The sequence below is a fragment of the Sparus aurata genome, chromosome 19, assembly GCF_900880675.1.
Source record: "Sparus aurata chromosome 19, fSpaAur1.1, whole genome shotgun sequence".
Lineage (NCBI taxonomy): Eukaryota > Metazoa > Chordata > Actinopteri > Spariformes > Sparidae > Sparus > Sparus aurata.
Window position 1 is genome coordinate 20,996,055 of NC_044205.1, and position 24,801 is coordinate 21,020,855.

The 24,801-nt window shown below is 44.7% G+C and overlaps 1 protein-coding gene across 3 annotated transcripts in view; it reads left to right on the forward strand.

Moving 5' to 3' along the window:
- The window catches only part of dlgap1b (discs, large (Drosophila) homolog-associated protein 1b), a 102,796-nt gene that overhangs the window by 67,269 nt on the left and 10,726 nt on the right, over window positions 1-24,801 (forward strand). For all 3 annotated transcript variants that reach the window (XM_030398508.1, XM_030398510.1, XM_030398511.1), the window contains exons 7-8: window positions 24,229-24,614; window positions 24,698-24,777. In XM_030398508.1, the coding sequence (XP_030254368.1) occupies window positions 24,229-24,614; window positions 24,698-24,777 (466 nt within the window). The remainder of the gene's footprint in view (window positions 1-24,228; window positions 24,615-24,697; window positions 24,778-24,801) is intronic.

Below are 24,801 nucleotides of genomic sequence, written 5' to 3' on the forward strand. Positions count from 1 at the left end.
CCCACAACACATTTCCGGAGCTTCACAGCAAAACTGCATTTATGTTCGGGGGCACGTTCTCCTTAACCACTAAAGAAGGTGTGCACCTTCAACACTTAAAGACAAAAAATGGCTCCATACATTCACTTCTAACATAATCCAAGACTTCTGACTACTCAGGGAACCAAAAATGATATGAAAAGATGTTATTTAAACTAATTTTAAAGTCAAACTCTTCAATTTAGCTGCCGAGCTAAAAGCATTAGAGTGCAACCAGTCTGAAGTGGTGCGACTCTACCGCACATGGAGAATGTAAATAACGTCTTTTCAAATCATTTTGGCTTCCACAGACTTAGATTACGCTGGATAAGCTATATGGAGACATTTTATGTTATATTGTTGTTTTTTTGTTTTTTTTTTATGTTTTGTCTTAAGTCCCTGTCTTGTTCTGTGAGAATGCTGCAACACTGCTTTGCTGTGAATCTCCAGAAATGTTTTGTGGAATACAAAACTTCACCCATGTTTCAATCGGCATGAGGTCGAGCAGATAATGTCGTTTTTGGGGGATCTTATCCTATAAACTACCTAGTTTTGGCCACAAACACAACTGGACATGTCCCAACGTCCCAATTCCACCACCATCCCTTCCACCTCCCGACATAAAAGTCAGCTCATATATGTGTAATGTCAACATGATATGATACATGTGGAAATGGAACATATGACAAGTATACATCTGAACACACCCAGGGTCTGCAGAAACTTTAAATGCTGTCATTTTGTTCTGGTCTGTGATCAGTATTTTTCATAAAGGAAATTGTTGTTTGGATAGTTGATCGGGGAGTAGTTTTACTTTGTAGACTCAAACCCTCTGCATTATTATCCATCTGACCCAGTTTTCCTGTCAGATACAATGTGATGAATGCAGAACTGTTTTTTTTCCCACATAAGAGCTTATTCGAGCTGTAAAGCTCAGCGGCTGCTGGGTCTTATTTTAGCCCTCTTGTGTGCCTCATGGTCTGGAGCGTTTGGCTTTCCAGCATTACTGCATGCATGCAGTATTGATGCTGAGTGGTGCTGGCATCCGGCACTGTGTGCTTCTATGTTTCCCAATGCAAATCCAAACGTCATTCCCTTACATTGTGCAGGTTGAGTCACCGTCGCCTGACGCACTCTGGCTTTCTCCTCCGCTCCTTTTGAGCTGTGCCACTTAAAAGACAGCATTTCCCCAAACCTCTCCGACAAGGTTACAGTCAGATAATTAAACACATTTACTGCAAATTGGCAAAACTAGTTCAATCAATTCAAAGGGCTTAAAATTAGCTCTGAGTAAACATTTATGTAACACCGTTTAATATTTGCTGTGGCTGACTTCCTCCACAACTATCATTCTCTTCTCCAGTTAATGAAGCATTCAAAATATAGAGATGCATCCTCGTATTTTTATCATTTAAAATCGATTGACAATTCAAGGTAACAGCACAATTAAGGGCAGTGGAGGATTCAGTTGATTGTTCTATTGTGTGGTAGTAGTTATTGATCTATAAATGAAGACTGAAAAGATCAACAGAGGGACATTCGGAGCTCCTTCTCCCCGAGGAGGGCAGAGATAATGAATACCATCTATCAGGTGAAGTGTTGTAGGGATTAACTGTGGTTTTCAAGCCAGACAGCTGTAGTGTTACAGTCTGTTTCTCTCACACACTTTGTAGATGCAACTGTCTTGATCTGTTGCCAATAAAGTAAAGACAACACGTAGAAAACACTCTCAGGTTGAAAAAAAAAAGCGTTAAAGCAGGGATGTCTTTGTGTGCATGCGTGCGGTCTGTAGCGCACATGTCTGCGGCAGTAGCCTTGCAGCTGTTGGCATTTTAATGAACATCCATTTTTGGCACCTGAGTTTGTCACATGATGAATGGACGGTGCGGAGGAACATAGAAGAGATATCAGCGCTGTGTGGTCGCTGATGATCCAATATTATGCCGCTGCTTCCAATTGAGGACGATCCTTTCAAGCTCTACGTGATCGCCTGTCGACTTCTCGCGACCCTTGACCCTCATTTGCTGCCGACCTTATTGTATCTCGGAATAGGCCGCAGCTAAGGTCCGAGCCGGGGAGGAAGGGAGAGCAAGCTTGAGTGATGTATCACGAGGCGGCGTGGAGAGCGGTTCACCGTGGTTGGTAGTGAAGGTAGAGGATTGTCTCAGATTACTGTCATCGTTGTACGACTAGACAATTCATCAACTCCTTAGATCTTCACAACTGAGTCGTCAGTCACTGTAATTAATTAGCTCGTGCTCCTTCTTCTCCTCTTGGGGGACGACGCCGTGATGGAAGAGGAGAGGAAGAGAGGGAGACTGGAGGGAGACCAAGAAAAGATCTTTCTGCTCTATCAATCTCATTTCCAACACATGTACTACCACCCTGTTGACGTCATGAGGGAGTAATTACCACCTAACACACGTCACACAGTTTGTAATTCACAGGTGGTCCGGATCCTTTAATTAACCCCCTAACTCTTGTAAATGCCCTTTGAAAATATGAAAATCTTAATTCTGAGGGGTTTTAAAGATTAAGCTAATTAGTTTAGCTTTTAGCTTAAAGGTGAGTAGCAGCACCGGAAATGTGACTGACTGAGAAAGCTAATGTGTACTTTGCTTCTTAAATAGAATAATACAGGCCTTATCACCAATAAGCTAACACTTTATACAAGGACCTTGATATATGTCGTTACACAGTCATACAACCATTGCTCCACTTCACTTTACACCAACATTAAATAGCCACAATTAGCGTTTTGTAATCTAGGTGATAGGTCTATTGATATTCATCAAAGAGTTTCTATTTTGTAACTGGGGATTGATGCTTATATGAGTCTGTATTAGGATCAGAATAAACCAATAGGAGGACAGTCCGACTGTGCAGTAACAGTCAAAAGAAGTGTCTGGCAGCTGCCATCTTAAGTTGCATGATGATGTGAAGCATAACCTCCCATCCCACTTGACGTCAATGCAGCACAACATGGACACATAATGGAGTTGTGCTGTAGCATCATTGTACGCCCGAGTTGTGCGACGCTCGCAAGAGTCACAGTACCCACAGAAAAAACAGGCTCCTATACATGAACAGTACGCATTATATAATGGTTTGGAACATTCTGTCTCTTTTCTCTCGCACATAAACTTCACATAACTGATGGTTTGGTGACTTCCTGCCAAGTAAACAATCGCAGCTTTTCTTCACAGCAGTTGTTCCGCTGCACAGGAGAGGCACGCATGCAGGCGCTCGCTCGCCACGTGCAGACACGTACACACATGTGCACGCGTTCATACATTTCACAGGAGAATCAACTGGGAGCCCAAAGTGAGAAGTGCAGACGTTGTTGTGGTAAATATTGCACGATGTTTCAGAGGGACGGCTCCCAGAAAAAAACAGCCAGCGCTTATGGTTTCTGCTCCCACTTGTCCCCGCGGCACACCACCAAAATATCACACATACACACACACACACATACACACACACAGGTGAGAGACCTATCAGTTTCCGCTCTCTGGTTTGCCCACTGCGCTGCTCCAGCCCATTATTATTGATGATCTTTTTAATCCTGAGGAAGGAGACCGAAGTGAGGGGCTGTGTCCTTTGATCTCCTCTCTTTGAACGTCAAGTGGCTGCGGCTGCTATTGCCTGCCTCTCTGTGCACTCAAACTGGCACCTACACGCACACACACACGCGCGCGCAAGCTAACCCATGCAATCCCTCACACACACATTTTACAACTGCATCGGACAGACGTGTTGGCCTAGACATCAGCTCCTTTGGATCGGTTTAACAAAATCTGGAGCAGATCCTCTTTCTAAAGCTTGGGAAAATCCATAGCAATCGGTTAATGTGAGGATTTTACTGCCTCTAAGCTCTGGCTTCTCCACCCCGCGTCGTCTCCAGTTAACATATTCATCACCTCTTCACTCCGCTTTGTCTTCCCCCCTTCCTTGGTCTCTTACACAACAGCTTGATCCCCTGCCTTTTCCCAACAGCAGTTAGGAGGGCGAGCAAATCAACCTGTTGTTTCATGAGGAAGACAAATTGACCTTCAATTAGAAGGTGAATGCGCACAGATCTTAAGTCTGGGAAATGTGCAACAGCTTCTGTTTCTTTTCCCCTCACCCTCGGTTACCTTGGCTCACGGACCTGCTGTCAATTATAAAACCTCAATTTCCCAGCATTTATTTTTTTCAGAGTCGCTGAGGGATTGGCTGAAAAAGAGTTGCTCTCCTCCCCTTGCTGCTGTAATAGGCTACAGGACAATGTTCCCGAATAGAGACTTTGCGCTCGATAAAGCATTCCTTAAGTAAGTGTTTGAAGCGTGCTTGTGGCCCATTTTTGCTGATGGTGTTGTCAAACACACTCGGTGGGAATACCACCTCTTCATTTAGTTTTCTGACGCAGCTCTGCGAACACTCTCCTGTCTGTACTCAATGTACGATCCAGAATAAAACCAAAACTTACATAATCACTATAGATTAGGTGAGCATGCCCTCTTCTTACAGATAATTAATGAGTAAATGTGAGGTAAGTAAACAGCAATTGAAGAGGCCAATTTGCATACATAAATACAGATGATGTTGTTTCTAATGCAGCATAATATGAATAATATCATGCATCGTGATCAAAGAAGCTTTCACTCTCCGTCATTCAAGCCTCAGCAGGCAACCTACCTCGAGCATGAACAGGAAACAACTTGTTTATCCGTCTATAAACCAGGAAATCAACTATATTTAAAGCGTGAAAATAAATTTACCCCAAAGTAGGACAGGGGCATTGTTGCAGTTCCAAGCTTTTATTTCACTTTAAAACCATCACAAGTAACAGGAAGAGGTGGCAGGAAACAGTTAATCCATGTCAGAAACTCAAGTTCATAAAAATGGAACCAATCACGATGTTTGTTCGAAATAATAACCTCTGGGTTGGAAACCCCTGCGTATACCTAATTTACCTCTCGCCTGGAGATAATCAGACGTCTGACCAGTGGTAGTAGATTTTGGTTTATCAAAGACGCTAACAAAGCAACGGGATACATGAAATAAGTCACAGCAGAAATTTAGGATTTAACAGACCACTGTGCACATGAAAAGGCAAAAGAAATAAACATGTTTGTCGATTTCACAAGTCTGCAGTGCAAATAAACCAACAGATGACTACCTAGAAGTGAAAGTTGTTGCTAGCACGACATCACAGGATTCAGTGACTGCAACAAAACTTTGTTTCATATCCGAGTATGATGAAAAATTGCTATTGTTACACTTTGGTTTTTGTACAGACACATATTATGTTAATTAGTGATCCTTGGTTGGTGGCAAATTCTTCACATATGGACAGAGTCATGCTAGCAGCTTTCCCCAGTTTCCAGTCTTTGTGCTAAGCAAATAGCCAACTGCTGATGGTAGCTTCTTACTAAGCTTACTGACATGAGGGTGGCATCAATCTTCTCACCAACTCTCGTCTTTGTGAAACAGCTGTGGCTAATTTTGAATAATCTGTGCCATTATGTTGTTTCTTTCCTGTCAGTTTGTCGCAGCATAGCCCGTCTGCTTCTGTGTCTTAAGTGAGTCTTACCCGGCCACATGTAGCAGCTGTTTGAACCAATTTCACCATTTATAATAGATATGTGAAAGAAGTCATCACCAAGTCCCCAGACTGCCTTATAAAAGCACTCAGTTTTGGGAGTTGTTGAGTCAGGAGGAACTTTATAAATGTTGTGAAACCCTCTCTATGATAAATTCTACATGATTTGGGCCTTCCTGTAAATTCGGCAAATGCTATTCATCAAGTTAATTCTTTGTTTCGGGTAAAGATTCCATTTGTTTCATCCATTTGTCTCCATACATTGTGATGTGTTTATCTGCTTATCGAGCAGGGAAGTAAGATCTAATGACAAGTGGTCATTCGAGACACATAATTCCAGGTGTAAACTAACGTATTTATAGCTGTCCACTTGAGATCAGAGCACTCATTAAAACCAGGTATCAACAGCCTCCTAAAGCTATCTAGCAGACAGCAGCAGCTTCCTCAATGTTGTGTATTGCGTTAGTAAAACTTTTTCTTTTCAGTCTGGAACAGTACCCTCATTAAACCAAATTCACTGCAATGTTTTCAAGCTTTACTGTAGTGAGATCACATGAGGCTGCTGTGGGTCTCCAGCTCCATCTCCGGCACAGTACTAGAGGCTGAAACAGAGCCTGTACAACACTGCCCCCAGGGGCTCAGTGTAGCACAGCACTGCACCTCTGCCCTGTCGCTCTGCAGCAGCTGTGTGAGTGGGTGGATGAAAAACTACCAGACAGCTTGACCCAATTAACAACAATCACTGCCATCCCTGGCACTTTTCCAGGAGTTCTTTTCTGAGAGAGGGGAGTGTGAGAATAAATATCTTCGGATTTCCCAGTGTGCTAAATATACGTGGCAGGGATACAGACCACTCGCGTCCGGTCAAATCAGGATCAAGCCGAGCATTCGTCCGGAGATCCCCTCACACCTCTACCAGCCCACGCAAATTTCCAAGAGCGAGGCTGAAATTTGTTTTTCATATGTCAGGATGAGTCATGTGAAATAAAAGCAAAAGAAAAGTGCAGCTTCGGGGCATCCTGCGTGTGTCATCCTGTGTTTTGAGAAGGTCCCCCTCTCAAGGTTGGGTTTTGAGGAGGACTACAGGTGAAGGGCCCCAGCGGCAGAACACCGGCCTGAGCGGTGTTTCTTCACAGCTGCAGTGAGTAACTGTGGCCTGTTGTGTCTGTTAACGGAGTGAGTTAGGAGCAAGAACGGGAAGGTGAACAATCAAGGTCCGGTCAAGGTATTACTGCATGTATACATAATCTACCTGGAGATTTATTATTAATGGCTATAAAATTGTTCTATGCAAGTCCACAAAATACTCCAAACAAAGATCATAACCCTGCTAGTCTCCATTGCAAAAATCATCAATGGTATTCCTCATTAATAAGAAGTAACCCTGCACTAAATCTGCGCCCCCTGGCTCACCTAACCACAGGGTGGCAGTCATTAGACTGACATCTCACTTCATGAATCACATCTGCTGATTGAATATTTTTGTGAATTTAATGTACTGAGAATGAAAAAGATGAAGTACATCAGTAAATTTTAGTGTAGTTTAAAATGTTTTTAAAATGTTTCATTAAGATTGGCTCATTGAGTGAGTTCCAGGAGAAAACCTCAACTTGAAATATATTTATAGTGCAAAGAAACAAAATTCAGAACTATGCATCAATTGCAGTGTTGCTATTTATCAGACACGAGTTGAGTTATTTATGAAGCACCAGGTTCTCAGGTCATGTCCCATATCTGGAAATAAGGTATCTTTAATGATAATAAAGTTGTGAGGGGTTTTAAAGGCTAGTTCTGATGTTTTATCAAAGAATTTGACAATTTTACTCAACAATTTAAAAGGAGATTTGGTAGAATGACTAACCTGACAGCACAGAATAAGCTTCTCGACAACAGTAAGACAATGGAAATGACAGAAAATGTAATAGAGCATAAAAAATGTAATGTAATTTTCTTTAATGTCAAGTGTTTTGCTGGAGGGATCTGGTCCAGTGACCAAATTAAATTAAACATGTTTCCTCTTATAACAAAAAATAGGATCGAATATACTCATTTCTATCTTTATCTTTGAGCTGATGCAATACAGATAAAGAAAAATCAGACAACCACTACAAAGTAAAAACCCTGATGAAACCCTGAATGATTTTGAGAGTACATGCATGAAGTTTGGAGACATCTCAGTAAAGTTCTCCAGCTGACTGTGAACGGGACTGTCCCACCCCAGTGCTGAATGAGCTATCAAGTGTTTGAGCGGGGCAGCAGGGGAGGAGGAGGAGGAGGGGGGCTGCGATCAAGGCGCGTCCACATCCTGACATAAGATCCAATATCGTCAGAGAAGGGGAAGTAAAAAGAGAAGAGGAGTCGTCCGGTCCGGTCAGCTCGGCTCGGCTCAGTGTTGCGGGACTTGCAGCTCTCATGACGATACTTCACAGCCTGTACAGCGCGCTGCTCGGCATGTGTGACTACTGGATCCGCCTTTGTGAGTACAAGCCGCTGTTGTGTTGCTCTGCTGTGAGCGAGGCATGATGAGGGGACGGCTAGCTGCCCGCATCAGGAGAGCCACGGGCCGGAAGTCAGGCGGGATAGCTTTCAAAATAAAAGCCCGGTTTATGTCGGAAAATATAAAATAGCAACGGATATATCGGAATCGTAGCAACTCTTATTGGATTCATGTTAATATACTCATAGGCTAGTAACATTACCCACAATGCATATAAAGTGCTTTAAGTAAGGTCAGGAAAAATAATAGGCTGTAATAGTGACATTTAAAATGCGTCACCTGCATGTACTTTGAAAGTGACAACCGGAAGTTGTGTGTTTACTGCGCGGGGTTGACACTGAAACAAACAGCGCCCATCCCATGCTTTCTGCTTATTCATGCTTCACATAGAAATGGACCCAGTGTGCTTTAAATTGACGTTAAATAAGAATGTAAATACAGACAACCATATTAAAGCTTATGGTTAAATAAAAGTTATTATTTATTGTTCACCAGTGTGCGTATAAAACTCATTCACAGTTTATTTCTGAATTAACTTCTTGTATGTTGCATTTTTCGCTTAATCTAATGTCATTTCTTAAAATCAAACTGGCCAAGGTTTTTAAAAAGTGTTTTCTATCTCTGACAATCTCTTACCACTGCTATTTAAAAAAAAAAAGTTTTAGCTAATCTCCCAGGCCCCCTTCAACTTCTTTTCCCTCCAAACTGGGCGCCATGTGAGCGCACTGAGATTAACCCAAAGTACATGCTGCTCGCCGGGAAATGTTGGTCACCCTCCAGCCCACCCCCGGTCTATTTTGGTTCCATATCTCTGATGGGAGGACGACAGGTGTGGCCTGCATCACACTTAGCGCTGCCTGGCACAGCATCACAACACACGTCTCTGCAGGGTCCAGTTATTTAGGTCAGAGTCGGGGCCCCTCTGGGATTGGAGTTCAGAGGTTCATTGCAGACTACTGCGCTTGTTAAAAGTGAGCATCCAGTGGGAGAGATGCTGAGCCCCACAGGCCTCATGGAGAAATCACTGGTGCCACTTACCAGTTCCAGGCCTGCTTGTGTAGTTGGAGGGCCCTGAAGACCCCACTGTGTGACAGACTCCAGTCTCCAGTCTGTGGCCCCACGTCTCCAACCGACCATCTGTGTTTCAGTGACTCATGCACACACTTCAGTTCATGCTCGCCACTGATGCCAGCTATGTCGCCCGCCCAGCTCACCTACCAGCTTCCCGCTTTCTATTCTCGGAAGACCCTCCACCCTCCGTGCCATGGACGCTCACACATACAGTACACACATTTCTCTGGAGATCCAAGTAGGTCACAGTCACATGGTATTATGTTCTTATCATGTCAGGAATATCAGTACAGGAAGGCTTTGGCTGTTGACACATTGATCCAGGAAGTTTTATTTACCAATAATATCTGTATATAACGGCTCACTGTCACAGTTTCAGTCATTCAGTAACTTAAAATGTGATAAACTTGTTTACACACTGTGCATCTTATTTCTCTGCTTCCCATTTTTGTTCTATTTTTGGCTTTTTTTGTGCTCGTACTGTACGGTCGCCATTTCCAGCTGGATCCCATTCCACTTCCTGCTGTACCGACTTCACCCTGCGGGACCATTAGTTTCCCTCAGTTTCATTCACAAATTGTTCCAAGCCATCAGCACGGGCTCAAAATTCATGCTGAAAAATGTTTTCTCCAGGGTACAGTTACACAACCATGTTTTGATATGCCAGCTGTTTAAACATATTGGTAAATTAAACTGATAGTGCAGTGAAAGGTTTGGGAAAAGACTGTTTCCAGCTGGCAAGGCCGACTTCAAGTGCAGAATCCTGTCTTGACAGTAATTTGACTGAAGCAGTACAAACAGGAAGCCTTTAAAAAGCACTTTACCATTTCAGTCAGTCTGTGTTTACTGAAACCAGGCGTGTTGCATTTTAAAGGAAGAGTCACATAAGGAGATCAATAACATTATCACATCTGATTGTTGCATATCGAGCTGGTGAAGGTTAGCTTAGCGCAGACAGTTGGCCTGACTATGTTCAAAGGAAGATAAAATCCATGTACCAGCACCTCTGAAGTGAACTAATTAACACATGATCTCGTTGTTTAATTAGTACAAAAACAAAGACGGTGACATGCTGACAACAGGACATCAGGAAATTACCCAATCACCAGAATTAATGTTGGCAATATGCATTGCAGTGTTCTACTGTGTTATTTATAATGTTAACTACTGTCAGCTATTACCTATTACAATATTATTTAATATTATTGACATTGTAGTTATGGCGTAGTACTCAGCACATAACTTGCATCTGTTTTTTTCTATTTATGTTTTATTCAAAACTCTATAGTGTGATATTTCTATTCTAGAAGGAGCTGCTGTAAACTTTTCTTTTCTTTATGTTACATTTAAATTTCATGTTGTCACAGCGCTCAGCGTATGTTTCTGGGCAGGTTAAGGAAAACAAAAAAAAACATTTGGGGAGGGTTAGGAAAAGATCACCTTTCCTTACCGTACCTGGTTCTGTTGCCACATACGTAGCCAAACATTCTTCCAACGTTTGATCAAAAACATCTGTTTTTTTACCCAGAGAAATATTCATTGGATTCATGTTAACAAGACCAAGAAATTTTGACGTGATACGCGTGATGAAATGTTCAAATTTAACATGTCTGTTGTTTGTAGGAATGTCAACATTTAATCCTGGCGGCTGGGTTGTTTTATTCCTTATAGGATTAAACTAACAACCATTCCACCTTTTATGAATATAAGCATTGAAATAAGTCAAAAATCAACAATTTCTTTTATATTTCCTGGTTGCCGACCTAAATATTATGCTGCATAGCTTTCATTTGGTCCACTTGAACAGTGAGAGAGCTGCTTCTAACAGCTGCCTCAACAGTTGCATTACCATTAATCAAGATATGTTGCCAGTGCTCTTTCAACATCTTTCCAATATACAATATTTACTGTACAGTGAGTCATAATGTATGTTTGGGGAAGGCTTTTTACTTCGATTGATGGTTTTTAAATGTATATTGAAACGAGCTTTAAACCCCTCAGCTGAGATAGCTTAGCTGTTTGGTGCAGTAGATAACACTTTCTGTACAACCAGTCGTCTCAGGTTTGTTGTTCCCTGTGTGACTGTTGGGAATAACAGATCCAGCCACATCCTGCAGTATTCCCCACCCTCTCTGTGACTTTCATTCCCTCTGTCTCTTCCTCTCAGCTCAAGCTTTATTGAAGTAAGACCGAATTGCAAGAGCACACTCCCATGAGTCTCTCCCCCTCCGTCTTTTTCTCTCCCGTCTCAATCACGCGCCGTCAATTATCTGGTCATATTTTCACAAAATGCTTTTTAACAGGTGCTAAAACTTCAGCTGCCCTCCTCTGTCTCTCACTGTGTCTTTTTAAGAAGCAATTATCTTGTTAATTCTGAACCTGCCGATGGAGACGCTCTTACTTTAGTCGTCTAGTGAGGGTGTTCACGTGTACAGTAACTTTGGAGACCAGTATGATGACAGGCAGCTCTTAAACACAGCCTCCCTGCTCAGGGGTGCTGAAAACATCCCAGCGTAACAACGATGAGGGTCAGAGGTGAAACAGCGACAACGCTTCCTCCTCAGGTCGCACCTCCCGTCTGTTCGGTGGCTGAAATTGAACTTCGGTAATTAAAACAAGAACGTTGTAAATCAACTTGTTCAAAATCCGTCTCTCACTCGCTGACTTTTTTTCTCTCTCCTCACTTCTCGTCTTTCAACTCGCCTCTTTCATCAGCCTCGTAATTCCTCTGTGCTGTGGGGAAAGCTAATTCCAGATTTATAGTAATCCACATAAAAAGCAGAACAAAGACAGGAGAACAAAGATAAAAGAGGTCAGGTGAAAATATGGTTGTTAATTAAAACTGTTGGCCGCTAAGCTATTAAGCTACTATGGAGCCCCAGAGACGAGGCTGTCAGTAGTTACTCAGCAGCTCCTCACCAGCTCCTGCCTTATGAATACGCGTTGTATGTTTTCAACTGTAATAAACAGTTTGAATTGTTCCCAGTTAATCAATTATATCAGTAAAGTTTTTGTAAGAAAAGAAGGCAAGCGGGCATCATCAAAACACATAATAGTAGGGAAGAATTTCCTCAGTTAGATATGATTGAAGCCTAAAGTGGTTATGTACAGTCAGACATAAAGTAAAAAGAGATGATGTAACACATTAAACAAGGAATTGGGAGTATTTTAGGTTTGACTTCTTTAATTAACTGTAAGCTGTTGTTTTTCCCTTGTTTATTTGCACTATGATACATAATCAATTTAGGATTTTTGTTAAATTCTGGCGTGTCACCACTAGAGGGAGCCCTACCCCCACTTATAGAATAAATCCGGCTCGCCTTCTGCTGTCTCTCCACAGCAGTGGGTCTCAGTATTTGGGGCAACGCACAAGTTTTATCTTGTGGTTTTCGCCGTCAGACATTATTTTTAGGCACCTCGTGTCTTATCGACTCTCCCAGCGCCTTTCTGTGTTTGTCTGAAGGGCAGGGAAAGACGGATAAAGAGGAAAAGAGAGGGGGGGAAATAAACGAGTGATGAGTGGGTGAGATACTTTACCCCGTGACACTCTTGCTTTGCTTGATGCATATGTGCCTGAGAGACGTGGAGATCAAACGATGAGGACGTTGCGCAGGAATGCTCCTTTGAGCTCCATCAATCCCTCCTGCCATGTCAGTTCCTCAGACACGCACTCAAACACACACCCATGGATAGTACTGTTTCCTGCGCCGGTCGTTAATTACAGGGACAGATAAAGCCCTGCCTTAGCAACCCATGCCAATGCATGTGAAATCCACCTGTGTGTCAGCAGATCAAGGCCGCTATCCTCCCAAGGTGGAATTATTATTCAAAGGGGGGATGTAAATTAAACAGCACTCTGGTGTCATCTGTCTCTCCGATTCTCTCTGTTGCTCCCCGTCTCACACACACCTGCATAATGCTGTCATTCAACAAGCTTTGATGGTGCAGGTAGGTGTGTTTGACAGGAAGCGAGGGCTCGGTCGAGGCATGTGGTGACACACCAGCGCGCGCACACACACACACAAGGAACAGAGTGGTGAAGTTGAAGGGTTTTTTTTTAGGATGAGGGTGTGTGCGCATGCATGGGACTGTACAGTGTCAGAGTGTCTGTGTGTGGCTTTCCCGTTTTGCAGCTGCAGGATCAAGCCCGAACTGGGAGTTGGATGTGGGTAAACTGTGATTTGGCTATCTCCCTTCCTGGAGGAGATAAATCCTCGCCATGCTGGTGTGTCAACCACTCAGTAATTACTTCATCCTGTCACGACTGTCTGAGAATGCGAGCCAGTGGGAACTTGCACTGTCGCTCTCTCACTGACACGAGGGGGGAAGAAACACTCAGCATCTCTTTCATACGGCTCAGTGTCAGCTTCGAGGGTGTTAGTCAGCAGATGAGCAGATGCTGAGAAATTGAATTTAGTTCAGAATGCTTTGCATCCGTGCATTTTTATTTATTTTTTTAACGAGCCTGTTATTCCAGCTCGAACAGTTTCATTTGTCAGGATGGGCTTCGAGAATCCTCCACTGAAAATCTAATTCTCGCATGTCAGATTTGATATGATGCGAAACATGTTCATGAAAACGAGCAAATTCTTGGCTTGCAATCTGAAACCTTTCACTAGATGTCATCATAGCCTCAGCTGCTTTGAAGCACCCGGATTTGTGCATTCTGGTCCGACCCGTGGGTGTTGAATACGGCCCAAATAACATGCAACGTGACTCTGATGCAACATGAGCCTCAGTAACCTATGCAGATGAATCGCACCTGTAGGCACTTGCTGAATACTTGTGCAAAAATTGCTATATGATAGTATCAATCATACGTAATTGTCTTGTATTTCCGTGACCTGGATCAAGAGTGATTTCCTGCCTGGACATGCTTTAAACCGAAGCAGAATAAAAGTCAATTGGATAAATGTGCATCTGTGGGACTTGAAGCTTTTCCTCAGTGGCTGTTAGGTGTTTAGCTTTGCTTACGACTTAATTGGGCCCAGTTTGTGATGGCCTGGAATGCTTTGATTATAGCCATTCAGGGAGGAAGAGCGGCGTTTGGATTTCTTTTGACACAGGAAGTCCGAGCACGAGAATGTCATTCATTCCTCTCCCTCCTGGAACAAGACAGGAGGAGAGTGGAGGAGAGAGGGCCGCAGGGAGGAGCTGACAGGGCTACGGCAAACACAAAGAATGGCTGCGGCAGCGGACCCCTGCTGGTCCCCCCACTCTGCAGCCAGAACACCAGTTTACTGCTAAAAAGGAATGTCATTTACTTTGAGGATTACTTTCCCAAATGTGGAGATGTAAACAGCACATTTTGGCGTGTCTGATCAAGTGGCCGAGGGATGGGGGCAGCTCTGTCAGGTAGGGGCTGTCCCACTCCTCCCGTCTTGCTCTTCCTGTCTGTGTTTTGGCATCAGAGGGAGCAAAGGAAAAGCAAAGCCCCGAAAGGATTTCCTCAGTGTTGACTGTGGATGATCCTCATGGCTCCTGCATGCTAAAGCTGGGCAAGGCAGGGCCCGCAAACTCAAAGCCCCGGGCGAATGAAAAAACACCGGAGGAGTTAAAATCTCCTCCTTTTTAAATGAGATGGAAAAACAAACTTTTTGCTCCCTTCTCTTGAGAGAATATTGAGAGTTTTGAGACTTTGCTTGACAGCTAAATTGTGTGGTGGAGAGTTCATGTTGCTTTCACTGTTCAGGAGGGGAGGGAGTATGTTGGAGCGACTCTGAGGAATGGTGCACGGCTGTAAGTGGGTGGTTTGGGCTGTGCAGTGTGGGAGGCCAGGCCCCAGTGCAAATTAAAGACTTCTCTGTGAAAGTCCCAGACTCGGCTACAGTAATGTGTGTGTGTGTGTGTGTGTGTGTATGTGTGACTGAGTCTGTGTGCAAGCGGCCGGCGGGGGAAAGAGAGACCCAGCCCTCCCTCTTTTATTTTATTTTTTTTTAACCAGTCATTAAAAATAAGCCACAACTCAGCCCCGGTACACACTGAGAGACAGCGAGAGGGAGAGAAAGAATGCATCTCCTCTTTCTCCTCCCTTTCTTTGAGCTTTGCTGCTTCACTAACCAAGTAAAACGGGGAGGAAAAGGGGAGGAGGTTGCGTTCAAAGGGGAGGGGGGGTGGGGGGCAACTGATCGCGCTCAGAGGTTTTTTAAGACGCACACTCATACCCCTCCCCCGTGTTAAAGAGTAGTTTTTTTTTTCTTCTGTCCAGGAGGGGAGAGAGAGAGAGAAAGAGATGAATGGGCAAAGGAATGCAGGAGACAAACGAGAGCTCTCGGCAGGAGAGTGGGAATGTTGGAGAGACCATTGTTTCCTCCTCCCGCCGCAAGATTGTGCAGGGATTGGATGTAAACGAAGTGGAAGGAAGAGGGGTGTGAAAAGTCACACCTGAGAGACAGGACCGGAGCATCTGCCCAGATATTCATATCTGACTCCCATGCACGCCGCGTTGCACCGCAACTCGGGCCACACACACAGATGCACATACATGCAGCCAGTGCCTATAGCTGCCATCTCGTCTTTCCCTCCGCCCCCCTCCAACCCCTTCAACAGGATGTATAGGGTCAGAGGGTCAGGACTGGAAACCACAAAAGACAGTATGCGTCAGTAGCCTGGTTCTTGTTCCAAACCCCCCTCCCCTAAGCCCCTCTTGTACCTCCTACCTTTCTGTCTCCCCCTCTTTTTTTTTTTTTCCTCTCTCTTACTTTCCGTCTCCCCCCGTTCCTCCTCCTCTCATATAGGAGACGCGGAAAGGGCCCTACGTTTGGTTTTGTGCCCAGATGGCTTTAGCATGCCTCTGGCGGTGGATTAAGCCGCCAGTGTCTCCTTTCGCCTCCATGTGCAAGCGGTCAGGACAAAGAACGTCAAACAGGGGGGAAGGAATGCGAGGAAAGCAAAAAAAAAAAAAAAAAAGAAAGAAAAATCTCCAGGACTGTGAAACAACAGCAGACGCTGATGTTTCACGGCATTCCTGGAAAAGTTAACTCTTGTACTTTTGTGCCCAGTCACTTTATGAATCAGGTTGTGAGTGTTTTCGGGAGTAGAGTGCTTGTTGCACGCAAAACCAGGGAGAAGAAGAAGAAGTGAACTTTTGACCACATTCTGCTGCATTTATATGTAAATAGCAGCTGCAGCAAGCAGTGATCCTTCATGTAATGACATGACATCGGCATTGTGTTTCAGCCCTCTCAGTTAAGGCTGGTTCCTGTGTGTGTGTGTGTGTGTGTGTGTGTGTGTGCCTCTTTTTGTCCGTCTCACTGTGTGTCCGTTACTCACCCGGCTTGCGGTTATGTTTTTTCCTCTAATACACTTTCAGTTCTTGTGGACGGTCTGTCGTGTTTTATCAGGGATCCGTGTTTGGCACTCTGAGACTGTGTGGTGGCAACATTGTTGTGTTGTTTTGTGGTATTTTTAGCTGAGCAGACGCCGGCCTAAGTGGAGTGAATTATCCACTTAGCAAACACAAAATGCCACCGTCCTCTCTTCTTTTTTTAATCTATCTTGATCTCCGGGTGCTTGACTTTTAACACGCATCCTGAAATGTATGTAGACCCAGTCACCAGTTTCGTGTGATGACTAACTGATCTCCTGCGGCTCCGTGATTCTGTTTTGAGGGTATGTCATGACTTGTTGAAGTTGCTCATGCTGTCATTGCCGGCACATGCGATGTGTCACTGCGCACACACACACACACACACACACACACACACAGCGAGCCAGTCGACTCTTAAAACTCTCAGTAGTGAGTCGGTGAGCAACGCGGTGGGAAATGAGAGCAGTGAAAGCATGCGTGAGATGTGTGGGTGTGTTAGCTTTAGCGTTAGCGCTAATGCTCCAGGTTTATGCCCGGCAAAGCAGCTGGAATGTACAGGAACTGAAGGAAACAGCGTGGCAAACTCTTCCCCCTCTCCTCTCCTCCCTTTTCTGACTTCTTCCTATTATTCTTTCTTTATCTCTCTCCCCTCTGTTTGTTCACTGACTGTGCTCTCTCTTTCAACCCCCTGCAGGCAGGTCTTTTGGACAGAAACAAAAGACTGATGTGTCTCTTCATGTGGTTGCAGACCAGTCGGGGTAAAAAAGCTCTTGCCAAGGAGCAGCTTAGAACAATGGAAACGGCCTGGAGCCGTCACAGGGCAGGTCTAATAAGAAAACCCCCTTCATGTAAGAAAAGTCTTCAGGAGATTAGCTCACATGCTTCAGTACTGTACAGAGAGGAACTTTGAGATTACATATTTACACCAAATCCTGGATGATTATACCCGGCAGCGCAGCAAATGTCATCCAGCTGCTATTTACAGTCTTGATGCTGACAATTACACTGCTGTCAGAGTAAATGTTAGTTATTTTGGAGATTTCAGAGGGATATGGAACAATCAGTTGCATATTTTAAGACATAGGTGAGCTTCAAAACAGCAGCACTAGACATCTTGGAAAAATAAAATAAAACGAATCTCTGGATCACTATGAAAATGAGCTCTCGATTATTTATCGCCCCGCCCCTGTCCGTTTTCTCAGCATGTCTCTCCCTGCCTGTCACTGATTGACAGGGCGAGGAGAGTGTCAGGCCATAAAAGAGGTATGCAGGCAGGTAACCAGGCTCTCTATTTGAACTTGAAGCACAGGAAAGTGGGTTAAGTGAAGTGAATCTATTGCCTAACAGGCAGCAGCTGCCTGCCAGATTTAGCCGCGGCTGACAGTTGTAAACACACTCTTATCTAGTCATTCAGCAGACACAGGCCTGCCAGAGCAGCTACCCACTGTTGACACGGGTTTCTGTCAAAAAGGGGCAAACTGAGCACACGGCTTTGTTGATAGCACTGTTGGTCTGGGGACACCGGAGGCATATTTAACAAATGTTCTGCGCTGATATGCATGCTTGTGTTTGACTCAAGTAAAAAAAAAAAAAAACTATTTAATGCTGCAGCAGTTGGCGCCGGATGTTTACAAAATCTGGTACGACTTGCACTCAAAATTGTCCGTCCCCCGACAAGCACTCACACATGCTAAATAAACTTCTTATAAAAGGCGCTCACACACAGGCGAACACAGTGAGCTATTGTGTCTGAGAGAGTTCAGGCATCTGGAGAGCAGAAACCCTCTCCGGTGACCTCTGACCTCTGGTGGCTGAGAGCTGTAGACTGACATGAGGGTCTCTGGAAGGCTTTCAGGTGAGTCAGAGGGAATGTTAGAGAACCATTAAGTACTCTGTGTGCAGGGTTTGTCGTGTCTCTGCAGTATTAGCTGATTAGCAGCGATAAGCGATGAGCAGCAGACACGTAATAACTCACTGCTTGTTGTCTCCTTTCTCATCTGTTTACAGTAAGCCTGCTGGAAGTTGAGTCATTCAGGATGTGTCTTGTGTTACTGCATTGTTGTTCTGAGCAGTAGTGTAACTTCACATGGTGTGAACCTCTCAGGTTATTGTCGTCTCATGACCCAGTGACAAGCTTTTTCTGACAAACTGGTTGGTGGAGTTCAGTGTTCAGCTGCACAAAGCCAACGCTCCGGGGCTAGGAACATTATAAGATATTCATTTGCAGCACGGTGGCACCCAGTTGCTCTCCCTACGCTGCTATCCTGTTGTTTGTTTGCTTTCGACGTTACGCTAGCCACCGCTCCGGCTTTTGTTTTCTCGTTGGCTGGTGTCGAGGTGAGTGTCAGTGCAGCTGCAGCGTACCCTGTCAAGGTAAACAAACGGCCAACAGAAGCTCCCCTCTGCTTGCTGCTGGTGAAACGCCAAGCCTCCCGGCAAATTTCGTGTTGCTCTGCGTGGCCATGGTGACGCTATCACAAAGGACTCCAGCTGGTTCTGTGTGTGTGTGTGTGTGTGTGTGTGTGTGGCAGAGGGAGAGGGAGAGACGGACAAATGGACAGAGAGCGAGCAGACGGAGCCAGGCAGTAACTCTCTGATTCACCCTCCTCCCTCTCCTCAGTCTTGTTCTTGCTCCTCTTCTCTGTTCACGATTCTCTGCCCTCTCCCCTCTGGCAGACCCTCATCCCAAACACAGTGCAGCTGGGCTCAGCTGTCAATGTTCCCCCATACTGACCGCCCCCTTTCCGGGCCTTTGTATTTGTTTGGTTGGGTGGTGGATTTGCCCTTGGCCCCCGCGCGGGGGAGCCCGTTCCTGTTAGCTAGCCCTCCTAAACCAAACCGTCTGCTCTTTGAAGTGGCCTATCACAGATACACAGATTGGAGATTACAAGGCAGCTGCCTGCCTTCAATCTGTCCGGTAACATGAACACGATGATTAAATAAAGGAAACGGCATACACCTATGCAGACGCACAAATGGGACAGTGATCAGCAGAGCCAAAATAAAAAAGAGGTGGCGAGCAAGTCTGTTTTTTGTTCTGGAGGCTGTAGAAATGAATGGAGACTTTGCTTTGTCTCAGGGGAGGGAAGAGGCCTTTTCTTTGATATTATCAAGCCCAGAGGTGGGGGAGTGCTCTGCCAAGAAGAACTGCTATTCACACCAACTTGTCGGCATGGGACTTTTGAAGCATTTGTCAAAAGAGGGATTTGGCAGAGAGCCACTAGAGTTTTGTCATTCACAAACTCTTCTCTTCGGGATGACAATGCTCGCAGCGGGCTGCACCTACCTCTGTGAGGGAGAGGAGATGAAATTCCACAGTTGCACTTCCATTAAGTGAGAACGTTCTTCCTGAGAGAATATGATTGATGTCTTTGTTTTATGTCATCAAAGCTCCACTGGCCTGATATTATGAAGCGACAGAAAAACTTCTCTGTGTGCTCGTCAGAGTTTATCTCTTTAGAAAGAGCTTTCCACATTCTTCCTTAAGGGTCTGATGGAATCCTGCGTCACATTCCTACTTCACCCTGTCCTTGACTGTCGGTGTGCGTGGGAGGTCCAGTGTAGTGTAGCTGTCTAATGCTTTCATGGCTGCAGGAGGATCGAGCTTTCTTATCAATTTCTGTAGAAACTGGAAACTTGGCCTCCCTCTTATCAGGACATATGTTTCAGTCAAGATGCTTTCTCCTTATTATTATCAGACAGGGAATACGTTTTTGAACATAGGAACATAAATCAATTTATTTTTAGGGTGCAATATGTAAGATGTTTAGCTGAAAACATGAAAAAATTAACAAAAATTATCCACAGAATCTGAATGGTTGAACGGTTTTGACATATTGCAATGCAGAGATATCTACTGAAGTTAGCACGCTAACCAGCTAATCCAGCATATTGTGGTCCAAAGCTCCCAGTTTAGCGATGGAAGCACCAGATGTGCCAAAATCTTGTATGGTGCAGTTTGTAAGAATTGGCCACCTGTGGAATCCATACTTTCCATACTGAATGTCGCTGCTGTTCTCTAGTTAGCTCAGTTAGCTGTGCAGCTAGCAATCTGGGCCGTGAGCTCGGAGCACTGAGGCGGGCATATGCTGGGCTAGCTAGTTAGCATGCTACAATACATACAAATCACAATGTCAAAACTGTTATTTCTTCACATTCTGTGAATAATTTTGGCAATTTTTTGAATGTTTTCACATGTGCAGGCCCCTGTGTGTTTTGAGTCTGGATTTGACAGGTGGCCAGTACTTACATATTGCACCATTTCCATGTTTGATGACACATCTTTACACGCACTTGCGTCCAGGTCACATGGATGGCTTGGGCCGGGTCGCTGTGGACGGAGAGCATATCAGTGGCAGGAAGTCTGCGGTCTCCCTTGATGTGGAGAGGCTGAAACTCGAAGCTGGGTCGCGTCAGTGTTATTTGTGCGCCTCTGTGCCTGCGTGTGCCTGTGTGCGTGGGCTTGTTCCGACTCCTGAGTGTGTTTACTTAACCTGTCTCGGCATTCAAAACCCCCTGTCATTCTCTCCTGCGCGTCTGGCTCTCGCAGTGACAGCTAGGTGGGACACGGCACGTCGTCTCCTGTTTCATACGGCGCTTTATTGAGTGGATGAAAACCCTCTGTTCTTTAACCCTTCTCTGGGCCTACGAGGAGCGCGCGCACACACACACACAAACAGACATCCAACATGACTTTTAGATGACTTCAGGGGATAGAAGCTCTGAAAGGGGCTGACATTCTATCCTTTGAACCTCCACGACTGATAGGGGCAGGACCTCACCCTCTCCCTCTGTGTGAGTGCATGTGTGTGCTCACTGTTCCTTTTTTTTGTTCTCTTCTGGGTCCGCACTCTGTGACCTTTTTCCGAAGATTAGCCCTGGATGTCGATCCTATTCCCCAGACATCTGCGAAAAAGTCGAGACAGCGCTGCGTATCGTGGCACGCTCAGACAATTCGACCTGAGATGACGTTGTAATCAGTCATTCGTGAATATACGGTGTCTCTCTAAAAAAAGAAATCTGCATGATATCAGCCGCTGAAGGAAAGTACTGTAAGTCGTCTTCTTTTGTCTTTGTTGTGGTTTGTAACCCCACCATCAAAGACACTCGTATTAGCAGCCGTGATCTAATCTCAAAGCAGCATTCATCACGTCTGAGGACTTTCCAGCTTGTCAAAACCTGACTGAAATCTCGTCTGGGATCATCCAATCACTGCTGGCGAGGCAGGAGGGGAATGGTTGGGGTGGAGTGCGGCCGGTGACTCTGACAAACCAAAAAGGATGAAGTCAGCCCTCTGTTCACCTCCAGTGCGTTAAAGCCTCTTCCGTGGCTGTCAGTGAGATGGCAAGACACAAAGCAAACAACATCCGGCCCTAATAGTTTTAGACATGGCTGCACGTGCTGGGTGTGGCTGGCAACAGTTGTCTGCCGCACGCAGTGCTGCGATCTCTCCGTGGTAGTATGTTTGTCTTTTGAAGGGATTAAAAGGGATCCAGGAAACCCACTGTCCTAGTTTTGCTGCGGGGCAGGGAGAGAGAGCGACCTAGTTTTGATGATAGCACCAGGCCAGGAAGGGGATTCCAAGGCATAATGTAGTTAGGTGGCGGCTGTTCTTGTCTTTCTTTAGATAGCTTTTCAGTCTGTTGGCATGTTTTTCTGTACAGTCTGAGTCAGTGTGTGTGTGTGTGTGTGAGCGGCTCCATTGTCTGTGCAGAACCTGTAGCTGTAACCTGAGAGGGAGAGAGAGCACACTGCCAGACAGCAGGCGAGTGTCACTTAGCAGCACTGTGATGCTTTTTAATATCTATTTGCTTGTATTTAATAGAAAAGCCTTTGGAGTGTAATGAGCTCTCTGTCTTTCATCTGCAGTATAATTTTGCTTCTGTGCGTCGTCATGGATATAATTTAATGTCCGTGCAATTATGTGTGCAAACAACAACAAGGCACGCAAGCATGCGGGGCTATTTTCGGCACCATCAAATTGTCCTGGATGTGTACAGTAAGTGCATGAAGGGCTTAAGCATCTAGATCAGTGGGTCAAGTGGCTGACATGCTAATCCTATTACTAGACGAGGCCCTGATTTGTTAAAGTTGGCCCTAATCTACTGTCCATTTTGACTCAAACCCAGGGACCCAAGACCTCTGGGTAAATTATCAGGGTGTCAGCTGTCAGCAAAGTCATTTCCCCGCTCTGATGTAGATTTTATATTCTTTTTGTATTAGTTACGCTTTTTGATTACAGTATTTTTCATCTACTCTAGTCATCAACGCTTTCTCTATGTTGCATAATATGCATACACGCTGTATTTAGACTCTGTCATTCACACATTTCCACTCACTGCTGTGCTGGTATTGCTTGATAGTGTATGTTTGATACGTAGTAGTAATATCTATGTAGTCAGGCTTGCTTAAAATGTATTCTGATACAGTTACTAATTACCTGATGAAACATGTCATCAGTAACTTAATCAAAGTGTCTATTATGTATATCTACGGATAATAGTATCTATAAGACACTGTTAAAGTAATGTAACTCGATTACTTTGGTTTACCTCAAGAAAAGAGAAAATGAATATCGAGACCAGATTGTGCAAGACTTCGGAAATGTTGTCATGTGTGCGCAGTGTTTACAGATTTAAGATTGTAATCCTGTTACTAATCTCTTACTTTACTAAATGTATCTGTAATCTAAATACACATTGTGTTTCTGTAACTTTAAGGAAATATAGTTACCTTATTTGTATTTTAATTACAGAATGCCATGTATTCTGTTACTACCTAAGACTGCTCATAACTTTACATGTTATTTTATTCTTTAAATGCTGTACTGTCATTATTTGGTGCTGGTGAAACGTCTGTCGGGTTCAAAATGACTGTTTTGTTTATCTCTGTGAAAGCTCCAGCTTTTAACAAGGTTTGTGAGCCAATAGTATAACAGCGTTGGCATCACATGGTATCTGTGTTTCGTCAGCGTCATGAGTCTTGTTAGTTGCCAGTTTGTGGAAATTTGTTTCAAAGATGGCTGATTTCTAAAGGAATGCTCCTAGCATACTGCACTGCCTTAACATTAGCGAGCTACCATTAGCGACATTAACGTTAGCAACATCAGCGGCATTAATGTTTATGTTAGCGATATTAGAGTTAGTGATAGCTAGCTAGCATTAGCAATGGTAGCTACAACAAACTGACAAGCACTTGAGACGCCAGATGATTCGAACAACTGTGCTGTGACGTGAATTAAATGATAGAGGGAGGTGGAATGCCACATTTAGTCGCTGAATATGATCAGTAACACAGAGGTAGACACATCCTGACTTTCAGTCTCTAGTATGGGTCAAATTTCAAAAGCACTTTATCCTACATTTCTCATAATGCAACACAACCAAGCCTCCTAAACGCCCAAGTCTTTCAATCCCCACACCTCAGGTTGGTTATAGGGTTTATGTTATACATTTGCAAACTCAAATCACTTTGACGACAGCACTATGACATCACCTGGGTTACCATCTCATGATTTCAAAGTTCCCTCCAGAGCCACAGCAGAAAATACACAAAAATAGGCAGATGTTTTCACATATAGTGATAGTGCTCCTTGTGACCAGTGAGCTGAGCTGAACTGAATATGTAAAATTGGTGGACTGCTTCTTTTTAAGTATCAACTTATCTCTACTAAACGATAAATAGCTTTTTTTTTAAATGCATGCCTGCATGTGTCATCATTTTTGTTATCTCTCTGTCTCCTCCCTGCAGTGTCATCATGCATCACTACCTACAAGAAGACACCTCCCCCCGTCCCACCACGGACCACCCCGTCCAAACCCTTCATATCCATCACGGCCCAGAGCAGCACCGAGTCCGCCCAGGATGCCTACATGGACGGCGGCTCCGGCCAGCGGACGGGCATCAGCTCCCAGCCGGGCCTGTCCAACTCCACAGAGAGCATCGACAGCATGAAGGCCCTGACGGCAGCCATAGAGGCGGCTAACGCTCAGGTGCACGGCCCCGCCAGCCAGCACGTCACCAACAGCACCATCACCATCACTGCCACCGCCACCACCTCTGCCATCGCGCACGTCTCCGCGGACAGCAAGGCGCAGAGGGAAGCGCTCCGCAAGTGCCTCTCCATAGGGATCCAGGTTTGTGGAGGACACACTGGATGATGACATTCCAAAGTAAACTTCTGGCAAGCAGTCTGACAGTTTTCTACTCCTCCTCTTAGGTGGACCCAGAGGAAGGAGGGCCGACAGAGGAGCAGTCCAAATTCCAGTCGATAGGAATTCAGGTGGAGGATGAGCGATGGTGAGTAGAAGGAGGTTATGTGGA